Raw genomic sequence first — 22,722 nt, forward strand, 5'->3', positions numbered from 1 at the left:
GTTAAGATGGAGATAACACCGGTGCAGCATAACCGATGAGGCAGCCACTCACAACCTACCAAACTAATGGAGGGGGTGGCTGCTTGGCACATTGCTGCACATAAAAGACTTGTATGTGGCGCTGTTCACACATTGGAGATGCACAGCATCCAGGCAGGCCTAGTAGTGACACCCTTCTATTAGATCAGGTGGGCCTGCCCAGCGCTAACCAAATGCACCCCATGTGAACAGACACCACAGTTTACAAGACAAAAATGGGCCCAACTTTTACCTTTTCTTCTTTAAAATGGATGGTGTCTAATTGCTGTTCAATTTTGGGGATAATGACTACATTACATTGTAGAAATTTTCTACTTGGATGTTCCCGAGTTTTTGAGGGACTATGGTCTCTTTATATACTCATGGTTTCAGTGTTATGCAATTTCATTATCTAGAGGGATTGCCCAGGATTTTTAAATCCTTGCACATAGCAGAGGATGTAATAAAATAGCACAATAGCTTATACTTACCCAGCAAAGTCACATCTTGGGATCTAGTGATTCTGCTAGATTGTTCATACTACGTTCACACGTTCAGTATTTGTAAACCAAACATAGGAAAAGAATAACAGAAACACATCACCACTTATTTATGTACTAAATGTGTGAACATGGCCTGAACTCATATCACAAACCCCAAATATATTCAATGGGTCTCATTTACCCAACATCTGCCACAAGAGTATAATTTTGCCATATACCAGATTTGGCTCTATGCATGATATCAGTGTACCAAAATGATTTGGTTTATTTATGTATTACTTTATTGGGTCACTCTTTGCTCATCCCCTTATGATGATCCTTTGCTCATCTCCTCATTTACTGTAGCATTCTAATGTTTGTTAATAGGTCGAGAGCTTACTTAACATTGGAGGTAAAGTCATTCAGCATCTACCAGCAGTTGGGGGTAATGGGTAAGTGAGCATGGCCTCTTCATAAGGTGCGGTAACAAGATTTTCATAACTGTCTAATAAGTGTATGTACTAATGACAATTTAAAAAATGCCAATATATGAGAAAAATATATTTTAGAAAACAAAAACTAAAGAGAAAAATTTATATTTGAAAGAAAAAAATGTAAATGCGTCCTTTTATTGACATTTATTAATTAACAAATTTCTGGTCAGTGTATGTTATCTAGTGGATCAGAGCCTTCCTCGCATTCCACCTGTCACAGCAATATTTTCTCCATTGATATACGAAGCATCTTCAGAACATAAAAATGATGCTATGCCAGCACATTCCTCTGGTTCACCAAGCCTGGAAAACAGTAATTAAACTGTAATTAAAATAATCATAAAAAATATTTGGTTATGTTAGGTATCAATATGAAAAGTAGAATATAAATGGACAATAAGTAGTTTAATCTGTAACATATAGTAATAAACATGGAGTGGCTCTTCAGATTTTGTGTTTCAATATTGCTGATCAAGAGACCTACACAGCTTCGAAAGCAGGTTTTTGTTACCATCTTTTCAATTAGCCATTAAAAAGGTATAAACCAATGAAGACTCTCAAATTTTAATATTTTTCTTGGATTTGCCTATGATTTTTATATTTGCTTCTTTATATATTCATGTCAACCATAAGTTGATAAATACTTTATTTGTACTCAGTAATGCTGGTGGAGGGGCCAGGGTGTGGATAATAACATGTGAGGATGTCATGTGATTTTTGGAGGGAGTGATAAGGCCATGACATCACCTCAGGTCCTTTGGAACACAGTAATAAGCTGTGTATAGAGTACTGAGGACAGTATACACTGTGAGCTAATTGCTGAAGGACCTGTGATAAGATAAGCTGTTGAGAGGAAATCTGATTCATTTTCAGTTTCTGTTTCTAAGAAGCTTGCAAAGGCTAGAGCTTGTGAGCCACAAAAATCCAGAGAATTGTACACCACCTAAAAGTATAAAAGGTAAGAGCTGCTGAGGGTGAGAGGAAGAAGGGGGGACATTACACTTACAGTGTGTCACACACAAGCAAAGAGTGGACAACCTTGATTCTGTTCATTGTTTTTTCTTTTAGTTTGCTAACATCTAGTCAGCAATGGCACACTCTTCCTCCAAGTGTCTGACTGACCAAGAGATTGAAGCGATTATGTTTCAAAGCGATGATGAAAGTGAACTATCTTTGTCTGATGAAGAATATCTGCCACCAGCTAATCAAACATCCTCATTCAGTAATTCTTCTGATGATGAAGAAGTGAATCTAGTGGATCCTCAAGAAGTGATAAGCAGAACATCCAAAATGAATGTTTTTTGGGACAGTAATCCTACATTAGTCGGACGTACTCAAAACACAATATTGTGAGACAGGCTCAAGGAGCTGTGGGAAGTCCCAGTTAATTTACCCCTAAAGATGTATTCTGTACTTATTTTTCTGACAATATTGCAGAAGAGGTCCTATTATGTTCAAACCTAGAAGGAAGACATATCGCTTCTGCAAAAAATAAGTCCTGGAAAAATATCTCAAAAGAGGAACTGTATGCATATATTGGACTTTTACTGCTGGCAGGGAGTCAAAAATCGTAGGGCCTCGTATAAGAGAGATGCCTTATCGTGGCTACGAGGTACACATAAAATTGGCCATTTTTATGCGCTAAAAGCTCTCATTTTTCATATTTTCAGTGCAGTAATGCAGTTCAAATTTTGTGTTTTCAAGTTTGCATGTTTTGGCGCTGCAGTGTGCTGCCCTATTTACTTAAATATATACGAGTTGGCGACTCTGGGTTCAGCACCTGTTCACACTGTGTCTATGTTTGGATGTGCAGATCAGGTTTTTTGAAAAATCGTATGATGTCCCAATACGAGAATTATTTCTGGACCCACTTTCTGATCCACACTATAAGGCGACAATGTCAGTGGGCAGATATGAGGAAATTAGAAGAATCATTCGCTTTCATGATAAGCGAACTCGTGCAGCGAGGTTTGAAACAGACAAATTAGCCCCTATCAGTTATATCTGGAACATATTTATCAAAAATTGCACAAAACTTCTGAAAAAATAACATGTCAGAATTGTTTGGAAGACTAATATAATAGAAAATAAAGTTAGAATAAAAATGCAGCTGCAGCTAGTTTGCTATAGATTTCTATGTGTTTTTGTGTGTTTTCATGTCTCTGTGTGTGAAATTTGGGAAAAAAAAGATTTTTTGGTGTTTTCTGTGAAAAATTATAATTAAAATTTTGTCCACTATTCATATTTTATTGAGCAATTTTGATATAAACTTGTGAAAGTTATTTAAGTGTGTTTTTCTACATTATGTGCATGGGGGCCTAAAAGGCCCCCAATACATTAATATGTATATTTTTAACGTCATGCGTTCTAGGGTTAATACAGGATCAACAAAGCTCTTTGAATATTGAATAAGATCCCTTACAATAAGATTGCAGTTGGTGGATGTTGATTATATCCCTGATACCACTCTAACAACTGTACCTAATCCATAGTGGGGTTTTTTAAGGAGATAACAATGTTAAAATAATATATAGTGTAACTTTTAGGGCAGAAAATTAAAAGTTAAATTTTACTTATATCACTCCAATTGAATTAGAAAATACTTTTTACCTCTCCATTTTTTGTAGGTGGGAAAACTTGCAAAATTGGAAGTGTATCAAATACTTATTTTCCCCGCTGTAAATAGTGGAATAGTGGTAATTTTCTGTTGTTTAGGGGAAAGTTACACCAAGAAATTGATGAATCAGTTGAGTGATTAGAATTTTTATATTTTGTATCCTGGTATGTAATGGGTGACATTGTATTCGCACATGATTGTACAATGTTGTTTTTAAATTAGTTCTCAGGATTCAGTGTATTTAGACTATGATTAGGGGCACTTTGACTGACAGAAACACATCAGTTTATTACTTGTGGTGAATATCTCTAACATTTTTAAAGGAATTTAAAAAAAGAAGATTTGACATTTTAAGCATTGTGGATGTGCCATCCTCCCTTTATAAATCGGTATTGTGTGTTGGTGGATTATAACAGGACTAGGACTAACAGACATGTAGCTAAAAGTGTTATGGGTCTCAGAAAATGGTGATATAAAGCAGAACATTTTTGTTTAGAATATTCAGACCTTTTTTTCACCATTTAAATAGAAATTAAGCAGTACATGTTTGCTAACCAGACATTACCAAACAATGCATCATAATAAGAATAACCCGGACAATTATATTTCCAGTCATTTCTACTGAACAATAAAAGTCATGAAAGCAAAACCCAAAAATCAAAGGCAGAATGTCAATTTTTTCACTATTTCATCCCACTGGGAATTTCTTTTTGTCCTGTGAAAAAAAAGCCTTCATATGTAAAACTCAACAACAACAAAAATTGTAAGGCTCTTGAAAAAAAAGTGATGAAAAAAACGAAAGTACAAAAAGGAAAATTACCTGAGCCTTAAAAGGGTAATAAGCTGGGGTAGGTTGCATAGATGATTATTTCAATAAATAAAGTGATTATAATTTGGGGGTGAGATTATGCATAATTACTGCAATTTTTGATGTAGTTTCATATATGGCTTATTCACTTATATCCATTGATGTATATTTATGTGCACAGTTTATACCGGTATGTACTTCTGAAATTATTTACAAACATGTTATATGAATACCTATCACATTGCAAATATATTAGCGAATGCATATTTACATTATTTGAAGTGTAAAGGAATAGCACATAGTAATTGATTCAATGGATTATTAGTTTTTCTGAATTTTTTCAATGTGCCATTTGAAATAACATTACCAATTGCTACTGTTTTACCCCTTAGATGCTGTTTTCAATCAAATGTAAAAGACAATTGAAAGATAAACGTAAAATACAATAGTATATAAATTTGACATCACCATAAATCAGACTTACCTACAGAATAAAGTTGCTATTTTTACTGCTCAGTTCACATCATAAAAACAAAACTTTAGCAGCCATACTGGAAATAATATTTTTGTCATAGTTTTAACACTCTACATATTCTTTTTTTTTCATGTATGATAGATTAGATGGTAAAGTGAATGGTGTTATTCAAATACTAAATCACCCCACATAAACAAATACTCAATTGTTTTTTCAATTTACATTTTTTTAGATAAGATGTAATAATCTTTCTTTATTCTTTTAGCAGTAGTTTAATAACTAATTTACCTAAATTTTATTACATCTGTTACAAAAGTAAACAAAGTATTTCACCTGTAAACACCTAGGAGATCCCATATAGATGCCAGCTCTGGAGTTTCCAGGATCTGAGAAAAGTAAATCATAGTATTTTAGGATACTGTGTGTATAAATGGAACACGAATAACGTAATTCAATAATATCACTAAAATGTCTTTGCTAAAAACATATTGGATCCACTGCTCAACAACTTTAATGTTATTATTATTTAATTATATAGCACTATTAATTCATGGTGCTGTACATGAGCCGGAATTACATCAAAATACAAATATCACTTACAGTAAACAAACTAACAATGACAGACTGATACAGAGGGAAGAGGACCCTGCCCTTGTGGGCTTAAATTCTACAGGATTATGGGGAAGGAAACAATAGGTCGGGGTTGCAGTATCTCCGATGGTGTCGTGGTGGCCGCGTGATCATTACAGTTTGTAAGCTTCTTTGAAGAGATGGGTTTTCAGGTTCCGTTTGAAGGATCCAAATGTGGTGGATAACTGTATGTGTTGGGGCACAGAATTCCAGAGGATGGGGGATATTTGGGAGAAGTCTTGGAGGTGATTGGGTGAGGAGCGAATAAACGTGGAGGAGAGAAGGAGGTCTTCGGAGGACCGGAGATTACGTGAAGGAAGATATTGAGAGATTAGTACGGAAATATACGGAGGAGAAAGGTTATGGATGCATTGTAGGTCAGTGTTAGAAGTTTAAACTGGATACCCTGGGAAATTGGGAACTAGTGAAGGGATTTGCAAAGAGGTGAAGCAGGAATGTAGCAAGGAGAGAGATTAATAAGTTGGGCAGCAGAGTTAAGGAGAGACTGGAGGGGCGCAAGAGTGTTAGAGGGTAGCCCAAAAAGCAGGATGTTGCAGTAGTCGAAGTGAGCGATGATTAGGGCATACACAATCATTTTGGTAGAGTGAGGTTTGAGGAAAGAATGGATTCTGAAAATAATTTTCAGCTGGAGGCGACAGGAAGTAGCGAGAGCTTGGATGTGCGGTTTAAAGGACAGGGCAGAATCCAGGGTTACTCCGAGGCAGCGGATTACCTGGACCGGGAAAAGTGTGAATTCATTTATTGTGATGATATAGAAAATGTTCACCACAGACTAAAAGAGGAGGTGCATAGATATAGGTTCCCAAACCTTAATACGTGGAATAGATACAACTAGCACACTACAATATGATGCAAAAAAGGGGGTATTTATTATACATACAGTAACCACAAACGTTTTGGTCTGCAATGGACCTTCATCAGTGTGCAAAATGTAGCATGAATGGTATGCATCAAAATTGACTGATTTGCATCAAAATGTAAGTTTTACTGGAAAAAATTGCACTGAAAACAATTTTGAATGGTAGGTCAGTCCGGCTAGCGGGAGAGGAAGAGACATGAGAGCCACGCGGTCTCCCGCTTGCCGGACTGACCTACCATTCAAAATTGTTTTCAGTGCAATTTTTCCCGGTAAAACTTACATTTTGATGCAAATCAGTCAATTCTTATTGGGGTTCCACTATATATACCATTCATGCTACATTTAGCACACTGATGAAGGTCCATTGCAGACCGAAATGTTTGTGGTTACTGTATGTATATTAAATACCCCCCTTTCTTGCATCACATTGGAGTGTGCTGAATTCATTTATTGTGATAGATAGATCAGGTAGGGAAGATATGTGAGATGGAGGAAAGATAATTAGTTCGGTTTTATCCACATTGAGTTTGAGGAAGTGAGAGAAGAAGAAGGAGGATATGGCCGATAGACACTCTGGGATTCTGGACAGAAGAGAGGTGACATCTGGGCCAGAGAGGTAGATCTGAGTGTCATCGGCATATAGATGTTGGCCATTAAAAGAATAATGTTTAATATGCTGGCCATAATAATGTTTATTGTTGGCCATTAAAAGAATAATGCAAGAAAATATCCACTAACCACTTTGCTGAAGCTCGTGTTGATTAATCCAAGAGCAAGTCCATTCACTCTTATGTTCATATGCTGCATTGCTTGAGCTAGAATATTTGTTAGTCCAAGAAGTGTTGTCTTAGATATGGCATATGCCCCAAAAGTCTACAAAAAGACCTCAAAGTTAGATGTTGCAAATGTGTAAAATAATGTATTACCTTATCAGAACACCAACAAATGTGATTGATTTTCACTTAATTAAAGTGCTGTTATTTTTCATATTTCGGTTTTAAGGAGGATTTTATGAAATTTTCCAAAAAGCAGGAGATGTTTTGCAGAACTCTGGTCAGGCGGACACATGGCTAGTGTATCACAACTGGAACACAACACTGCGAATAACCTGCTCTCTGTGCTATCTCTGTTGCCTCTTTTGCCTAGTAGGCCACGGTGACATCATTGTATTGTCGAGCGATGCACACTTGATGTTTCTATGGTCTACTTGTGGTGTCCCAGTACTGGACTATTGGTGCTGAATACAACATTTGTCTTGAAGCAGTAGATTTGTTTCAATGTGCTATAATTTCTTTGGGCCCTAAAAATTAGGAGATGTACAATACATAAATGTGCATTGTACCTTGCTGCCATTTACTGATTAATCTATGCGTATGAAAGTAAAGTGCTAAATTTCATCAAAACAAGCTACCATAGAAATGGCTGGGAGGAGCCTGCAAGCTCAGTTCTAACACACTTCCTGTGAGCTGCAACAAACCAGTTTAGTCAAGCTTAGTCCAGTCAAAGAAAAGCAAGGATGCATTATTGTTCACTGAATCTATTCCAGTCCATGCTGAGGGATATCATCTTCCACATAGTTGCCTCCACAAAAGAGTGAAGCATCATACAATCAGGAGAGATAAGTCTGAACTATTGGACTTCTGCTATGTGCTTCCAGCCTTACCAGTTTCACATATCTCCCACACCACAAACTTTGTCTGACCTACCTCCTGCAATAGAGAATGGTAAGGCCTAAACTTTAATTGCATCAACACTACCAGTATGCTGCCAAGGGGAGCAAACCTATGAAGGTCTCTCCATCGGTGTAGCATTACCTGGACTGTACATAATATTTCCTCCTATAGCAAGTGAAAAAAACTGTGCTCCACACTGAGAGGCTCTAAACTTGCTCGTTTCAAATTGAGAATAAATGATTTAACTCCATAAGATGCCTCTCCATTACTAAACCTATAGTTATTTTATGAATAAACACACAGCCAGAATAAAGTCTGTTAATTAAATGAATGACACAGACTCCTTTAATTATTCTAAATTAAATCGTACTCATGTCACCACCCATTCCACTGAATCCCTCATCTCCTGTAATAAAAAAAAACAAAAAAAAAAACAAACAACAATAACCTTCACCTGTTCATTGTTTTGTCTAACACCATAAACCATGTCTGGGGATAAAATTTTCAACCTGGTGCCAAGATGCAACCGTCCTGGCTGAGAACCACTGATGAATGAGCTGTGCGAGTACAGCCTCAGTGACAAGCGGTGACATCGTTGAGGTAACCTCAGGTCAAAGAGGCAGTGTTCCCAACCCTGAACTAATGGGAACAATTAGTACAGCAAAAGATTTAACTCCTTTGATGACCCTACCATTCATGAATGTTCCAGTGAGATTCTGTATTTATGGAAGGATAACAGCAGTTCTTCCAGTTTCATACAGGGCAGATGGTAGCTGTAATACATAGCTTGCACTTACCCATTACATGGTGGCACAAGATCCTTATCACCTTTTGTTAAAAGAAAACACAAGGACTTGGAAATATAATGATTTGAAAAAGACTGTGATGCATTTATTAAGAGTTGCAAATGATTTATTATATCAAATACTATAATAAACTCTATTAGAAACACATTGGCGCCCCTGGATTAGAGAAAGTGAGCATAAGCTGCTGGTATCTAGACAACTTCTGTGCCTGGTCTCTCACAATGTAATTCAACTAAAAATTTGAAGAAGACACCAAGCTACAGCTAAATGTGTATGGCATACATGTACATGCACTCTCACAGTGATCTGGTAACACGTGTGGCTAAAGGTAAATGTCACAATGGGTTAATTGTGTATTCCAATGCTTGCTGCTAAATGTACTCCAAAAGTCGATGGTAGTGTTCAGAGGAAATATGGATAAAATAGAGCGACCTCCACTATAATAGTAAACACCAATGCTGATGGTAAAGTAATATCACAATAGGTTAATTGTTTGTGCCAGTGCTCTCTCCTATATGTGCTCAAGAGTTATTGGTGATGGTCAAAGATAATATAGAGTCAGCTTCTGTTACAATACTAAATACCAATGCTAAAAAAACTTATTGGTGGTATTCTGGAGTGCAAATCATATGGTTTAAGCATGGTGAAACCAATAGCAAGGGATCGGAGGTTGAATGCACAAGCTGTAGTGCCCCCGTGACTCAGTTGTGAGGGCTGGTGTGGAGGAGGGAGGATATCGGTTACACCCCGGGAAGTGTCCCCCCTTTGGTGTGAGAAGCATCCGGTCCTCCACAAGTCAAAGGGAACCGTCTGTACCTCTGCTTGAAGTAAGTGTCTTATAAAAACTGATAGTAGTTTGGGTGTTGATTTTGAGTCCATGTTCAAACCAAAAAAGGTCCTACTAGTTCATCTTTAACCCCTTAATGACCGCCAATATGTCTTTTAACTGACCTGAGATATAAGAGAATAGTATCCCCATACAGATGACAATCCAGCATCTGTTGGTTGTACACTATAGCTGACAACCTGCTGCATCCGCCACAATCAGTATTTGCGCCTTCTAAATCTGTTTAACCCCTTAGATGCTGCTGTCAATAGTGACTACATCATTATAAATGGTTAACAGAGTGTGGGGGCTTCTTCTTTATCCCAATTGGTGCCCTCAGATCATGATTTTGTTGTCCTGATGTTTGCGATGGCAATTCATGACCAATTAGCGGCCTTAGAGTCTGCCGGCTGTAGTAATCTGTTTAGAAGTTAGCAACATTAAGGTGGTAAAAATACACATTTTCATTTCTGTCATGCCATTTTGCATTAATTCCTGTAAAGCACCTGAAGGGTTAATAAACTACCTGACAGCAGTTTTCAATATGTTTAGGGGTGCTGTTTTTAAAATGGTATCACGTTTGGGGGTTTCCCAATATATGGGACCCCTAAAGTCACTTTAAACATGGATAAGTCCCTAAAAAAATAAATGTGGTAAATTTCTTTGAAAAAATGAAAAATTGCTGCTACATTTTTAAACCTCCTAAAATGCTAACAAAATAAAATAACATTTTACAAATGATGCTGATGTAAAGCCGACATGAGGGAAATGTTATTTATTAATGGTTTGCTGTTGTATGACTATCTGGATTAAAGGGATAATCATTCAAATTTAGAAAATTGCTAATTTTTTAACATTTTTCTCAAATTTTTTATATTTTTTATAAATAAACACAAAAAATGTTGAACTAAATTTACCATTATCATAAAGTATAATGTGTCACGAAAAAACAATCTCAAAATCACTGGGATTTGTTGAAGCGTTGCAGAGTTATTACCACATAAAGTGACACTGGTCAGATTTCAAAAATTTGGCTCGGTCACTAAGGGGTTAATAATACCAGCTCATAGTAGTGCCCCACCTTGACCATGCTCACGTCTGAATCAAAGTGGAGGCCTGTACCTGTTATTGATCCAGCAACGGGCCCATTCATCTGATCAGTCAAGAGACACTCACATCTCATCAGTACATAAAATCTTTGAAAAATCTGTTTTAAAATTTTTCTTGGTCTAGTCTTGACATTTCAACTTGGGTGTCTTGTTCATGTCTCTGAGCACTGCGCACTCTAGGGAGGTTGCAGACATGGATTATGACAACCAACATGAAGGATAATGGGTTCCTTCTCCCTTACTGTTTGATTGTTTTTAAATCTTTGGCAGTTAAAGGTGACTCTTTACAAAATTCTTCATATTAAATTGGACACAAGATGGAATAATTGCTGTAAAATGGAATGCAACCTTTTATTTCATTTTTTTTTTTTATTTCAACTCTCCATCACAGAGATATTAGCAATCAAAGTATTGGCACCTGAGGAGTTAAGTTAGAATAAATACAAGTGGGTGTTATTAGATTTTTACTGGGGGCATGTACTTCTTCCTGTATGGTGTTGATATCTGATAACTTTAATTAAGTCTAAGTGGGTGTTAACACATTAGGTGACAAATACTTTCATTTCTAATATTTCCGCAATGGAGAGATGAAAAAACAACAAGTTTTATTCCAGAGCTGATATAATTATATAATGTATCCAGTTAAACATTAAAAAATTGGTGAAAGATCCTCTTTAAATATGTACTCAGTTGAATATTTGTTTTCATTTAATGTGTGTATATGCGTATGATGTGTAGTGTCAGTGAAATAATATGCTCACCTACCGCCGCTGTCTCTTTGATCTAGTGTCGTTCTGCATCTCTCATCTCCTCTGTGATGCCAGCTCGTTATTACTGATCTCAGATGGCAACATAGAGCGCGCTCTGTGATTATGCACAATGCACAATGACAGCGCGCAAGGACACAGAAGGGCTAGCCCCACCCGAGAAAGGAGCATCACTGATGACTAGAGTTGAGCGACCTTGACCTTTTTAGAGTCGAGCCGGGTTTTGCGAAACCCGACTATGTCCAAAGTCGGGTCGAGTGAAATCGGCCGATTATGACGTAAAGTCGGGATCGACCGAAACACGAAACCCAATGCAAGTCAATGGGGCAGCATAGTCGGCAGTGAGTGGGGGCCAGGAAAACACCTAGAGTGGCCATTTTAATGTCAAAACCATCCATTCTTCTTAATGAAGCTTGTCAAGCGTAATTTACCTTATAATAATTGGAAGGCATTTGAAATTGGGGGTCATTTGGCTAAAGTTGTGGGGGGTAGGGCTGGTTCAAGTAATTAGTGGGCCCAGGAAATCTGGACCACGTCACGGCAGTGGAGCAGGGAGAGGTAAGTATTTCAACTTTGCAAGTGCTGTGAACCTGAGCAAGCAGGGGGGGCCCACTCGTTGGCATTGGCACTGGCACAGGGCCCCTCAAAGTACAGCGGTGTGTTTGCACGGCGGGGGCGCCTCCCACCGGCAGCAACACTTTTGCGTACTATGAGAGGCCCTGTGCCAGTGACGTCGCCAACTAGTATTCCTCCCCCCACCTGATGAAGGAACCTGCACTTTCATCTGCACCTTCCTCTTTGTCCCCGTGTAAGGTGGTATGGTATGCGGGAAGAGCAACCTGACTTTCAGCAGGGTCACAATGTTGTTGTGTAGCGTGCACGGGGAATGTTGCGTTATGGGTCAATGTACCAGCAGACTCATCTATCACTGGCTGGGCAATGGGCACGATGAAGTGGAAACACAGATATAGGCCCAAAGAAGAAAGTGGGCTAAATGCAGTTCAAAATTGGTAACACAGGAATAACCAGGGGGCATTGCAGTGGAGGACAACTGGAATGAGAGGCTGACACAGAGAGTAGGGCCAAATCAGTAAGTAGTCGAAATGCAGTTCAAAATTGGCAACCGTAGTAAACAGGCGGCACAGCTTTGTTCAGTGGAGGAGAACAGCAAGGAGTGGCAGACACCGATAGTAGGCCCCAAACCAACTAGTACGCCAAATGCAGTTGTTCCATTTAACCACAATTTAATGAGAGCCTGAAGATAGAAGCTCAGGAAAGGCAACCTGGGGAACACCTTGGAGTGTAACACACCATCTCTCTCCACCCCATACCCATTTTGTATGGCCTAATGCAGTGTACTTTTCTACAACTACTAAACGAGAGTCGGAAGACCGAAGCAATGGCAAGGAAACCTGGGGAACACCTTAGAGTGTAACACACCCTCTCTCTACACCCCATACCCAATTTGAAGGCCTAATGCAGTGTAGTTTCCAAGAACTACTAAACGAGAGCCGGAAGATCGAAGCTCAGGAAAGGCAACCTGGGGAACACCTTGGAGTGTAACACACCCTCTTGCTACACCCCATACCCAATTTGAAGGCCTAATGCAGCGTAGTTTCCAACAACTACTAAACGAGAGCCGGAAGATCGAAGCTCAGGAAAGGCAACCTGGGGAACACCTTGGAGTGTAACACACCCTCTCGCTACACCCCATACCCAATTTGAAGGCCTAATGCAGCGTAGTTTCCAACAACTACTAAACGAGAGCCGGAAGATCGAAGCTCAGGAAAGGCAACCCGGGGAACACCTTGGAGTGTAACAAACCCTCTCTCTACACCCCATACCCAATTTGTAGGCCTAATGCAGCGTAGTTTCCGACAACTACTAAACGAGAGCATGAAGATCGAAGCTCAGGAAAGGCAACCTGGGGAACACCTTGGAGTGTAACACACCCTCTCTCTACACCCCATACCCAATTTGTAGGCCTAATGCAGCGTAGTTTCCGACAACTACTAAACGAGAGCCGGAATATCGAAGCTCAGGAAAGGCAACCTGGGGAACACCTTGGAGTGTAACACACCCTCTCTCTACACCCCATACCCAATTTGAAGGCCTAATGCAGTGTAGTTTCCAAGAACTACTAAACGAGAGCCGGAAGATCGAAGCTCAGGAAAGGCAACCTGGGGAACACCTTGGAGTGTAACACACCCTCTCGCTACACCCCATACCCAATTTGAAGGCCTAATGCAGCGTAGTTTCCAACAACTACTAAACGAGAGCCGGAAGATCGAAGCTCAGGAAAGGCAACCTGGGGAACACCTTGGAGTGGAACACACCATCTCTCTACACCCCATACCCAATTTGAAGGCCTAATGCAGAGTAGTTTCCAAGAACTACTAAACGAGAGCCGGAAGATCGAAGCTCAGGAAAGGCAACCTGGGGAACACCTTGGAGTGTAACACAACGTCTCTCTACACGACGGAAGGGCTGATTCTTAGGAAGGAAGGCTGTTGGAAATAAGCATTGCGCGTCCGAGGGTGATTATATTCTTATTAGGTATATACTCACCCTCGGACGCGCCCTGCTTCTTTATTTGGAATGAATGTTTATTTGCAATGTGGTGTTGACTTTCTCTATTATTTTGGTAATTAATGATTTTATTATTTTCATTATTTTGCATCTTCTCGGCAATAATATAAAGAAGACGCGACAGGACAACACTCGGTGGATGCCATATGTGTGTTTTCAATTTAAAAAAACTTTCAGTTAACTACTTGCAGGAGAAAGTAATTGTAGCTGGTGGCCATTTTTAGTACTGTACCAGATTAGAGTTGTGTGTTTGTTTTTAATGTTAAAATGTCTGCATTTGATATCTCACCAGTATTTTCTTTTTTATAAGCAAAATACTTATTTTTATATTTTCTGATGTTGGTTCCAGGGGTACACGGCCAGCAGTGCCCTGGTCAGTGTAGTAGTAGTTGAAAGAATGGACCGCAGACAGGCATCGAAGGCCTAAAATAATAACACATGGCTGTAGGCAATTTTAAATTGGTTCCAGGGGTACACGGACAGCAGTGGTGTGGTCAGTGGAGGCCTAGTGGAAGGAGTGACCGCAGACAGGCATCGAAGGCCTAAAATAATAACACATGGCTGTAGGCAATTTTAAATTGGTTCCAGGGGTACACGGGCAGCAGTGACCTGGTCAGTGTAGTAGTAGTTGAAAGAATGGACCGCAGACAGGCATCGAAGGCCTAAAATAAAAAAATTGGGCTGGCTGTAGGCAATTTTAAATTGGTTCCAGGGGTACACGGGCAGCAGTGGTGTGGTCAGTGGAGGCCTAGTGGAAGGAGTGACCGCAGACAGGCATCGAAGGCCTAAAATAATAACACATGGCTGTAGGCAATTTTAAATTGGTTCCAGGGGTACACGGGCAGCAGTGACCTGGTCAGTGTAGTAGTAGTTGAAAAAATGGACCGCAGACAGGCATCGAATGCCTAAAATAATAACACATGGCTGTAGGCAATTTTAAATTGGTTACAGGGGTACACGGACAGCAGTGACCTGGTCAGTGTAGTAGTAGTTGAAAGAATGGACCGCAGACAGGCATCGAAGGCCTAAAATAAAAAAATTGGGCTGGCTGTAGGCAATTTTAAATTGGTTCCAGGGGTACACGGGCAGCAGTGGTGTGGTCAGTGGAGGCCTAGTGGAAGGAGTGACCGCAGACAGGCATCGAAGGCCTAAAATAATAACACATGGCTGTAGGCAATTTTAAATTGGTTCCAGGGGTACACGGACAGCAGTGACCTGGTCAGTGTAGTAGTAGTTGAAAGAATGGACCGCAGACAGGCATCGAAGGCCTAAAATAATAACACATGGCTGTAGGCAATTTTAAATTGGTTACAGGGGTACACGGGCAGCAGTGGTCTGGTCAGTGGAAGTCTAGTGGAAGGAGTGACCGCAGACAGGCTTCCAAGGCCTAACATAACAAACTTGGGCTGGCTGTAGGCACTTTTAAATTGGTTCCAGGGGTACACGGGCAGCAGTGGTCTGGTCAGTGGAAGTCTAGTGGAAGGAGTGACCGCAGACAGGCTTCGAAGGCCTAACATAACAAAATTGGGCTGGCTGTAGGCACTTTAAATTGGTTCCAGGGGTACATGGGCAGCAGTGTATGGTCAGTGGAAGTCTAGTGGAAGGAGTGACGGCAGACAGTCTTCGAAGGCCTAACATAACAAAATTGGGCTGACTGTAGGCACTTTTAAATTGGTTCCAGGGTAACACGGCCAGCAGTGGCCTGGTCAGTGTAGTAGTTGTAGAAAGAAGGGACCGCAGACAGGCTTCGAAGGCCTAACATAACAAAAATGTCAAAACAATGGTATTGTCAGTGCCAGGCATTGAAGGATGTCAGCGGCTAGACTACACATTGGTGAAGCTGTGAGAGATAATTTTGCTAGTGGTAGAGCACTGTTTGAGCTGGGGGGGGGAACTGTCTTGTGGCCGGCGGTACAGGCACAGGGCCCCTCATATTACAACGGTGTGTCTGACGTTGGGTGCGCACCACCACCGCCAGAGACACTTTATTGTACTATGAGGGACCCAGTGGCAGTGCCGTCGACCAAAAGCGGCCACACCCACCTCTTCAGACAAACAGCACTCTCAAGGGTCCAAGCGCAAAGTGGCGATAGCACGGCCCCGTGTGGGGAGTTTGGCCATTTCGTGAGGTGGAAACATGTCGTATGCTGGACAATCAGGTGAAGAAAATTACGAGATTGGAAAAGTCATTCAGAATAGTCCACAGGCAAGACCTTTTCATAGGAAAGCTAGGTGTCAGCCGGGCAGGGTGGGGCAAAAGATTTTGAAATCCAGTTGTGGTTCATTTTAATGAAGGTTAGATCATCTACATTTTGGGTAGCCAGACGAGTCCTTTTTTCTGTTAGTATTGAACCTGCAGCACTGAATACTCTTTCTGATAGGACACTAGCTGCCGGGCAAGCAAGCTCCTGCAATGCATATTCTGCCAATTCTGGCCAGGTGTCTAATTTGGATGCCCAGTAATCAAATGGGAATGACGGTTGAGGGAGAACGTCGATAAGGGATGAAAAATAGTTTGTAACCATACTGGACAAATGTTGTCTCCTGTCACTTTGAATTGATGCTGCAGTACCTGTCCTGTCTGCGGTCATAGAAAAATCACTCCACAACCTGGTCAGAAAACCCCTCTGTCCAACGCCACTTCTGATTTCTGCCCCTCTAACACCTCTGGTCTGCTGGCCCCTGGAGCTCGTGTGAGAACGATCACGGGCGCTGTGTGCAGGGAATGCCAGAAGCAAACGGTCAACAAGAGTTGATTGTTTTGTTGCTAATATTAGTTCCAAGTTCTCATGTGGCATAATATTTTGCAATTTGCCTTTATAGCGAGGATCAAGGAGGCAGGCCAACCAGTAATCGTCATCGTTCATCATTTTTGTAATGCGTGTGTCCCTTTTGAGGATACGCAAGGCATAATCCGCCATGTGGGCCAAAGTTCCCGTTGTCAAATCTGCGGTTGTGCTTGGTTGAGGGGCAGTTGCAGGCAAATCTACGTCACTTGTGTCCCTCAAAAAACCAGAACCCGGCCTTGCCACGCCACCAATTTCCCGTGCCCCCGGGAAAGCTTCCTCATTAAAAATATACTCATCCCCATCATCCTCCTCATCCTCCACCTCCTCTTCGCCCGGTACCTCGTCATGTACACTGCCCTGACCAGACAATCGCTGACTGTCATCAAGGCTTTCCTCTTCCTCTGGTGCAGACGCCTGATCCTTTATGTGCGTCAAACTTTGCATCAGCAGACGCATTAGGGGGATGCTCATGCTTATTATGGCGTTGTCTGCACTAACCAGCCGTGTGCATTCCTCAAAACACTGAAGGACTTGACACATGTCTTGAATCTTCGACCACTGCACACCTGACAACTCCATGTCTGCCATCCTACTGCCTGCCCGTGTATGTGTATCCTCCCACAAAAACATAACAGCCCGCCTCTGTTCGCACAGTCTCTGAAGCATGTGCAGTGTTGAGTTCCACCTTGTTGCAACGTCTATGATTAGGCGATGCTGGGGAAGGTTCAAAGAACGCTGATAGGTCTGCATACGGCTGGAGTGTACAGGCGAACGGCGGATATGTGCGCAAAGTCCACGCACTTTGAGGAGCAGGTCGGATAACCCCGGATAACTTTTCAGGAAGCACTGCACCACCAGGTTTAAGGTGTGAGCCAGGCAAGGAATGTGTTTCAGTTGGGAAAGGGAGATGGCAGCCATGAAATTCCTTCCGTTATCACTCACTACCTTGCCTGCCTCAAGATCTACAGTGCCCAGCCACGACTGCGTTTCTTGCTGCAAGAACTCGGACAGAACTTCCGCGGTGTGTCTATTGTCGCCCAAACACTTCATAGCCAATACAGCCTGCTGACGTATGCCAGTAGCTGCCCCATAATGGGAGACCTGGTGTGCAACAGTGGCAGGTGCGGATGGAGTGTTTGTGCGACTGCGGTCTGTGGACGAGCTCTTGCTTCTGCAGGAGGACGAGGAGGAGGAGGAGGAGGGGGTGCGAACGGCTACAGACAACTGTTTACTAGACCGTGGGCTAGGCAGAACTGTCCCAAACTTGCTGTCCCCTGTGGACCCTGAATCCACCACATTTACCCAGTGTGCCGTGATGGACACGTAACGTCCCTGGCCATGCCTACTGGTCCATGCATCTGTTGTCAGGTGCACCTTTGTGCTCACAGATTGCCTGAGTGCATGGACGATGCGCTCTTTAACATGCTGGTGGAGGGCTGGGATGGCTTTTCTGGAAAAAAAGTGTCGACTGGGTAGCTCGTAGCGTGGTACAGCGTAGTCCATCAGGTCTTTGAAAGCTTCGCTTTCAACTAACCGGTAGGGCATCATCTCTAACGAGATTAGTCTAGCTATGTGGGCGTTCAAACCCTGTGTACGCGGATGCGAGGCTAAGTATTTCCTTTTTCTAACCATAGTCTCATGTAGGGTGAGCTGGACTGGAGAGCTGGAGATCGTGGAACTAGCGGGGGTGCCGGTGGACATGGCAGACTGAGAGACGGTGGGAGATGGTATTGTTGCCGCCGGTGCCCTAGATGCAGTGTTTCCTACTACGAAACTGGTGATTCCCTGACCCTGACTGCTTTGGCCTGGCAAAGATACCTGCACAGATACAGCAGGTGGTGCGCTAAATGGTGGTCCTACACTGCCGGAAGGGATGTTGCGTTGATGACTAGCTTCATTGGCCGAGGGTGCAACAACCTTAAGGGACGTTTGGTAGTTAGTCCAAGCTTTCAAATGCATGGTGGTTAAATGTCTATGCATGCAACTAGTATTGAGACTTTTCAGATTCTGACCTCTGCTTAAGGAAGTAGAACATTTTTGACAGATGACTTTGCGCTGATCAATTGGATGTTGTTTAAAAAAATGCCAGACTGCACTCTTTCTAGCATCAGATACCTTTTCAGGCATTGCAGACTGAGCTTTAACCGGATGGCCACGCTGTCCTCCACCAGGTTTTGGCTTTGCCACGCGTTTTGGGCAAGATACGGGCCCGGCAGATGGAACCTGTGGCGATGTTGATGCCTGCTGCGGCCCCTCCTCCTCCTCTGCTTCAGAACTGCTGCCGCCTGCACCCTGTTCCCCCAATGGCTGCCAATCGGGGTCAAGAACTGGGTCATCTAATAACTCTTCTTGTACCTCCTGCGCAACTTCGTCTGTGTCACCGTGTCGTTCGGTGGTATAGCGTTCGTGATGGGGCAACATAGTCTCATCAGGGTCTGATTCTTGATCAGCACCCTGCGAGGGCAATGTTGTGGTCTGAGTCAAAGGACCAGCATAGTAGTCTGGCTGTGGCTGTGCGTCAGTGCACTCCATGTCAGATTCAATTTGTAATGGGCATGGACTGTTAACTGCTTCACTTTCTAAGCCAGGGACGGTATGTGTAAAGAGCTCCATGGAGTAACCCGTTGTGTCGCCTGCTGCATTCTTCTCTGTTGTTGTTTTTGCTGAAGAGGACAAGGAAGTGACTTGTCCCTGACCGTGAACATCCACTAACGACGCGCTGCTTTTACTTTTACCAGTTTCACGAGATGAGGCAAAAGAGCTAGAGGCTGAGTCAGCAAGATAAGCCAAAACTTGCTCTTGCTGCTCCGGCTTTAAAAGCGGTTTTCCTAATCCCAGAAAAGGGAGCGTTCGAGGCCTTGTGTAGCCGGACGACGAACCTGGCTCCACAGCTCCAGACTTAGGTGCAATATTTTTTCCCCCACGACCACCTGATGCTCCACCACTACCACTACCCTCATTACCAGCTGACAATGAACGCCCCCGGCCACGACCTCTTCCACTAGACTTCCTCATTGTTTTAAAAACGTAACCAAACTAACGTTATTTGTTGCAGTCACACAACTTACACGGTGAGCTATAACTTCAGTATGATTTAGCTACCCCTTTACAGGTTGGTGAGACCACAGCGAAAATCAGGCCCAATGTTACACACTCTTTTTTTGGTGGCTGCAAATTAGAGAGATGCCCCACACGCAGGACTGTCACTGAAGCACAAATGTTAATATTAATGTCACACTATTATTTTTTTTTTATTTTTATTTTTTTCAGGAACACTTTAGAAACCCCCCAAAAAAAAAAAAATAGATTTTTGCAGGGAGAATTTAGAAAACAAATGTAACAAACTATATGCTTTCTATGGGCCACTGAGTGAGAGATGACGCACACAGGAATCAGGAGTGGCACACAAGCCCAGAGGCCAATATTTTTCTACCAATGATTGATGGAGTTATTTTCTCTGGTAGATTTTGGAACCCAAATCAAGGAAAAAAAATGTAGGCTTTCTATGGACCACAATTGGAGAGAGAGAGAGAGAGAGAGAGAGATGGCACACCCAGGAGTCAAGACTGGCACACAAGCAGAAAGGCCAATATTAATCTCCCACTGTTTTTTTTGGTTGTTTTTTTTTTTTTTTTTTTCAGGGAGACTTTAGAAAAAAAAATAATAAAAAAAATATGATTTTATCAGGAAGAATTTAGAAACCAAATAAAATAAAATGATTTTTTCAGGGAGAATTTATAAAACAAATAAAACCAAAAATAGGCGTTCTATGGCCCACTGACTGAGAGATGACGCACCCAGGAGTCAAGACTGGCACACAAGCAGAAAGGCCAATATTAATCTCCCACTGTTTTTTTTGGTTGTTTTTTTTTTTTTTTTTTCAGGGAGACTTTAGAAAAAAAAATAATAAAAAAAATATGATTTTATCAGGAAGAATTTAGAAACCAAATAAAATAAAATGATTTTTTCAGGGAGAATTTATAAAACAAATAAAACCAAAAATAGGCGTTCTATGGCCCACTGACTGAGAGATGACGCACCCAGGAGTCAAGACTGGCACACAAGCAGAAAGGCCAATATTAATCTCCCACTGTTTTTTTTTTTTTTTTTCAGGGAGACTTTAGAAAAAAAAATAATAAAAAAAATATGATTTTATCAGGAAGAATTTAGAAACCAAATAAAATAAAATAATTTTTTCAGGGAGAATTTAGAAAACAAATAAAACCAAAAATAGGCGTTCTATGGCCCACTGACTGAGAGATGACGCACACAGGAGTCAGGAGTGGCACACAAACCCAGAGGCCAATATTTTTCTACCAATGATTGATGTAGTTATTTTCTCTGGTAGATTTTAGAACCCAAATCAAGGAAAAAAAATATAGGCTTTCTATGGACCACAATTGGAGAGAGAGAGAGAGAGAGAGAGAGAGAGAGAGATGGCACACCCAGGAGTCAAGACTGGCACACAAGCAGAAAGGCCAATATTAATCTCCCACTGTTTTTTTGGTTGTTTTTTTTTTTTTTTTTTCAGGGAGACTTTAGAAAAAAAAATAATAAAAAAAATATGATTTTATCAGGAAGAATTTAGAAACCAAATAAAATAAAATGATTTTTTCAGGGAGAATTTAGAAAACAAATAAAACCAAAAATATGCGTTCTATGGCCCACTGACTGAGAGAGAGAGAGAGATGGAACGCTTAGTACTGGCACACAAGCCCAAAGGGCAATATTAATCTCCCTTTTTTTTTCCAGGGAGAATTTCTGAAACCCAAAAAAAAAATAAAATAGGCTTTCTATGGCCCACTATTTGTGAGAGAGATGGGACGCTCAGGACTGGCACAGATGGCACGCTCAGGACTGGCACAGAAGCCCAGAGGCCAATATTAATCTCCCTTTTTTTCTGGGAGAATTTATAAAACCAAAAAAATATTTAAATAGGCTTTCTATGGCCCACTATTTGTGAGAGAGATGGCACGCTCAGGACTGGCACAGATGGCACGCTCACAACTGGCACACAAGCCCAGAGGCCAATATTAATCTCCCTTTTTTCAGGGAAAATTTATAAAACAAAAAAAAAAATTAAATAGGCTTTCTATGGCCCACTATTTGTTAGAGAGATGGCACGCTCAGGGCTGGCTGGCACAGATGGCACGCTCAGGACTGGCACACAAGCCCAGAGGCCAATATTAATCTCCCTTTTTTTCTGGGAGAATTTATAAAACCAAAAAAATATTTAAATAGGCTTTCTATGGCCCACTATTTGTGAGAGAGATGGCACGCTCAGGACTGGCACAGATGGCACGCTCACAACTGGCACACAAGCCCAGAGGCCAATATTAATCTCCCTTTTTTCAGGGAAAATTTATAAAACAAAAAAAAAAATTAAATAGGCTTTCTATGGCCCACTATTTCTGAGAGAGATGGCACGCTCAGGGCTGGCACAGATGGCACGCTCAGGACTGGCACACAAGCCCAGAGGCCAATATTAATCTCCCTTTTTTTCAGGGAGAATTTATAAAACCAAAAAAAAAAATAAATAGGCTTTCTATGGCCCACTATTTGTGAGAGAGATGGCACACTCAGGACTGGCACACAAGCCCAAAGGCCAATATTAATCTCCCACTGTATTTTTATCAGGGAGAATTTATACACCCCACAAAAAAAAATACAGAAAAATGAAAAGGCTTTCTATGGCCCACTATGTGAGAGAGATGGCACACACAGGGATGGCACTCTAGCAGAAATGCCAAATTGCCAAT

General features: G+C 41.4%; 1 protein-coding gene across 3 annotated transcripts in view; it reads right to left on the reverse strand.

Moving 5' to 3' along the window:
• Nucleotides 1-1,092: 1,092 nt before the first annotated feature.
• LOC138670951 (dehydrogenase/reductase SDR family member 4-like) overlaps nucleotides 1,093-22,722 on the reverse strand; it is a 99,928-nt gene continuing 78,298 nt past the window's right edge. For all 3 annotated transcript variants that reach the window (XM_069758770.1, XM_069758779.1, XM_069758762.1), the window contains 3 exons: nucleotides 7,143-7,277; nucleotides 5,228-5,280; nucleotides 1,093-1,297 (listed from right to left, as the gene is read on the reverse strand). In XM_069758770.1, the coding sequence (XP_069614871.1) occupies nucleotides 1,183-1,297; nucleotides 5,228-5,280; nucleotides 7,143-7,277 (303 nt within the window). In that variant the 3' untranslated portion in view covers nucleotides 1,093-1,182. The remainder of the gene's footprint in view (nucleotides 1,298-5,227; nucleotides 5,281-7,142; nucleotides 7,278-22,722) is intronic.

The sequence above is a fragment of the Ranitomeya imitator genome, chromosome 1 (genome assembly GCF_032444005.1).
Source record: "Ranitomeya imitator isolate aRanImi1 chromosome 1, aRanImi1.pri, whole genome shotgun sequence".
Lineage (NCBI taxonomy): Eukaryota > Metazoa > Chordata > Amphibia > Anura > Dendrobatidae > Ranitomeya > Ranitomeya imitator.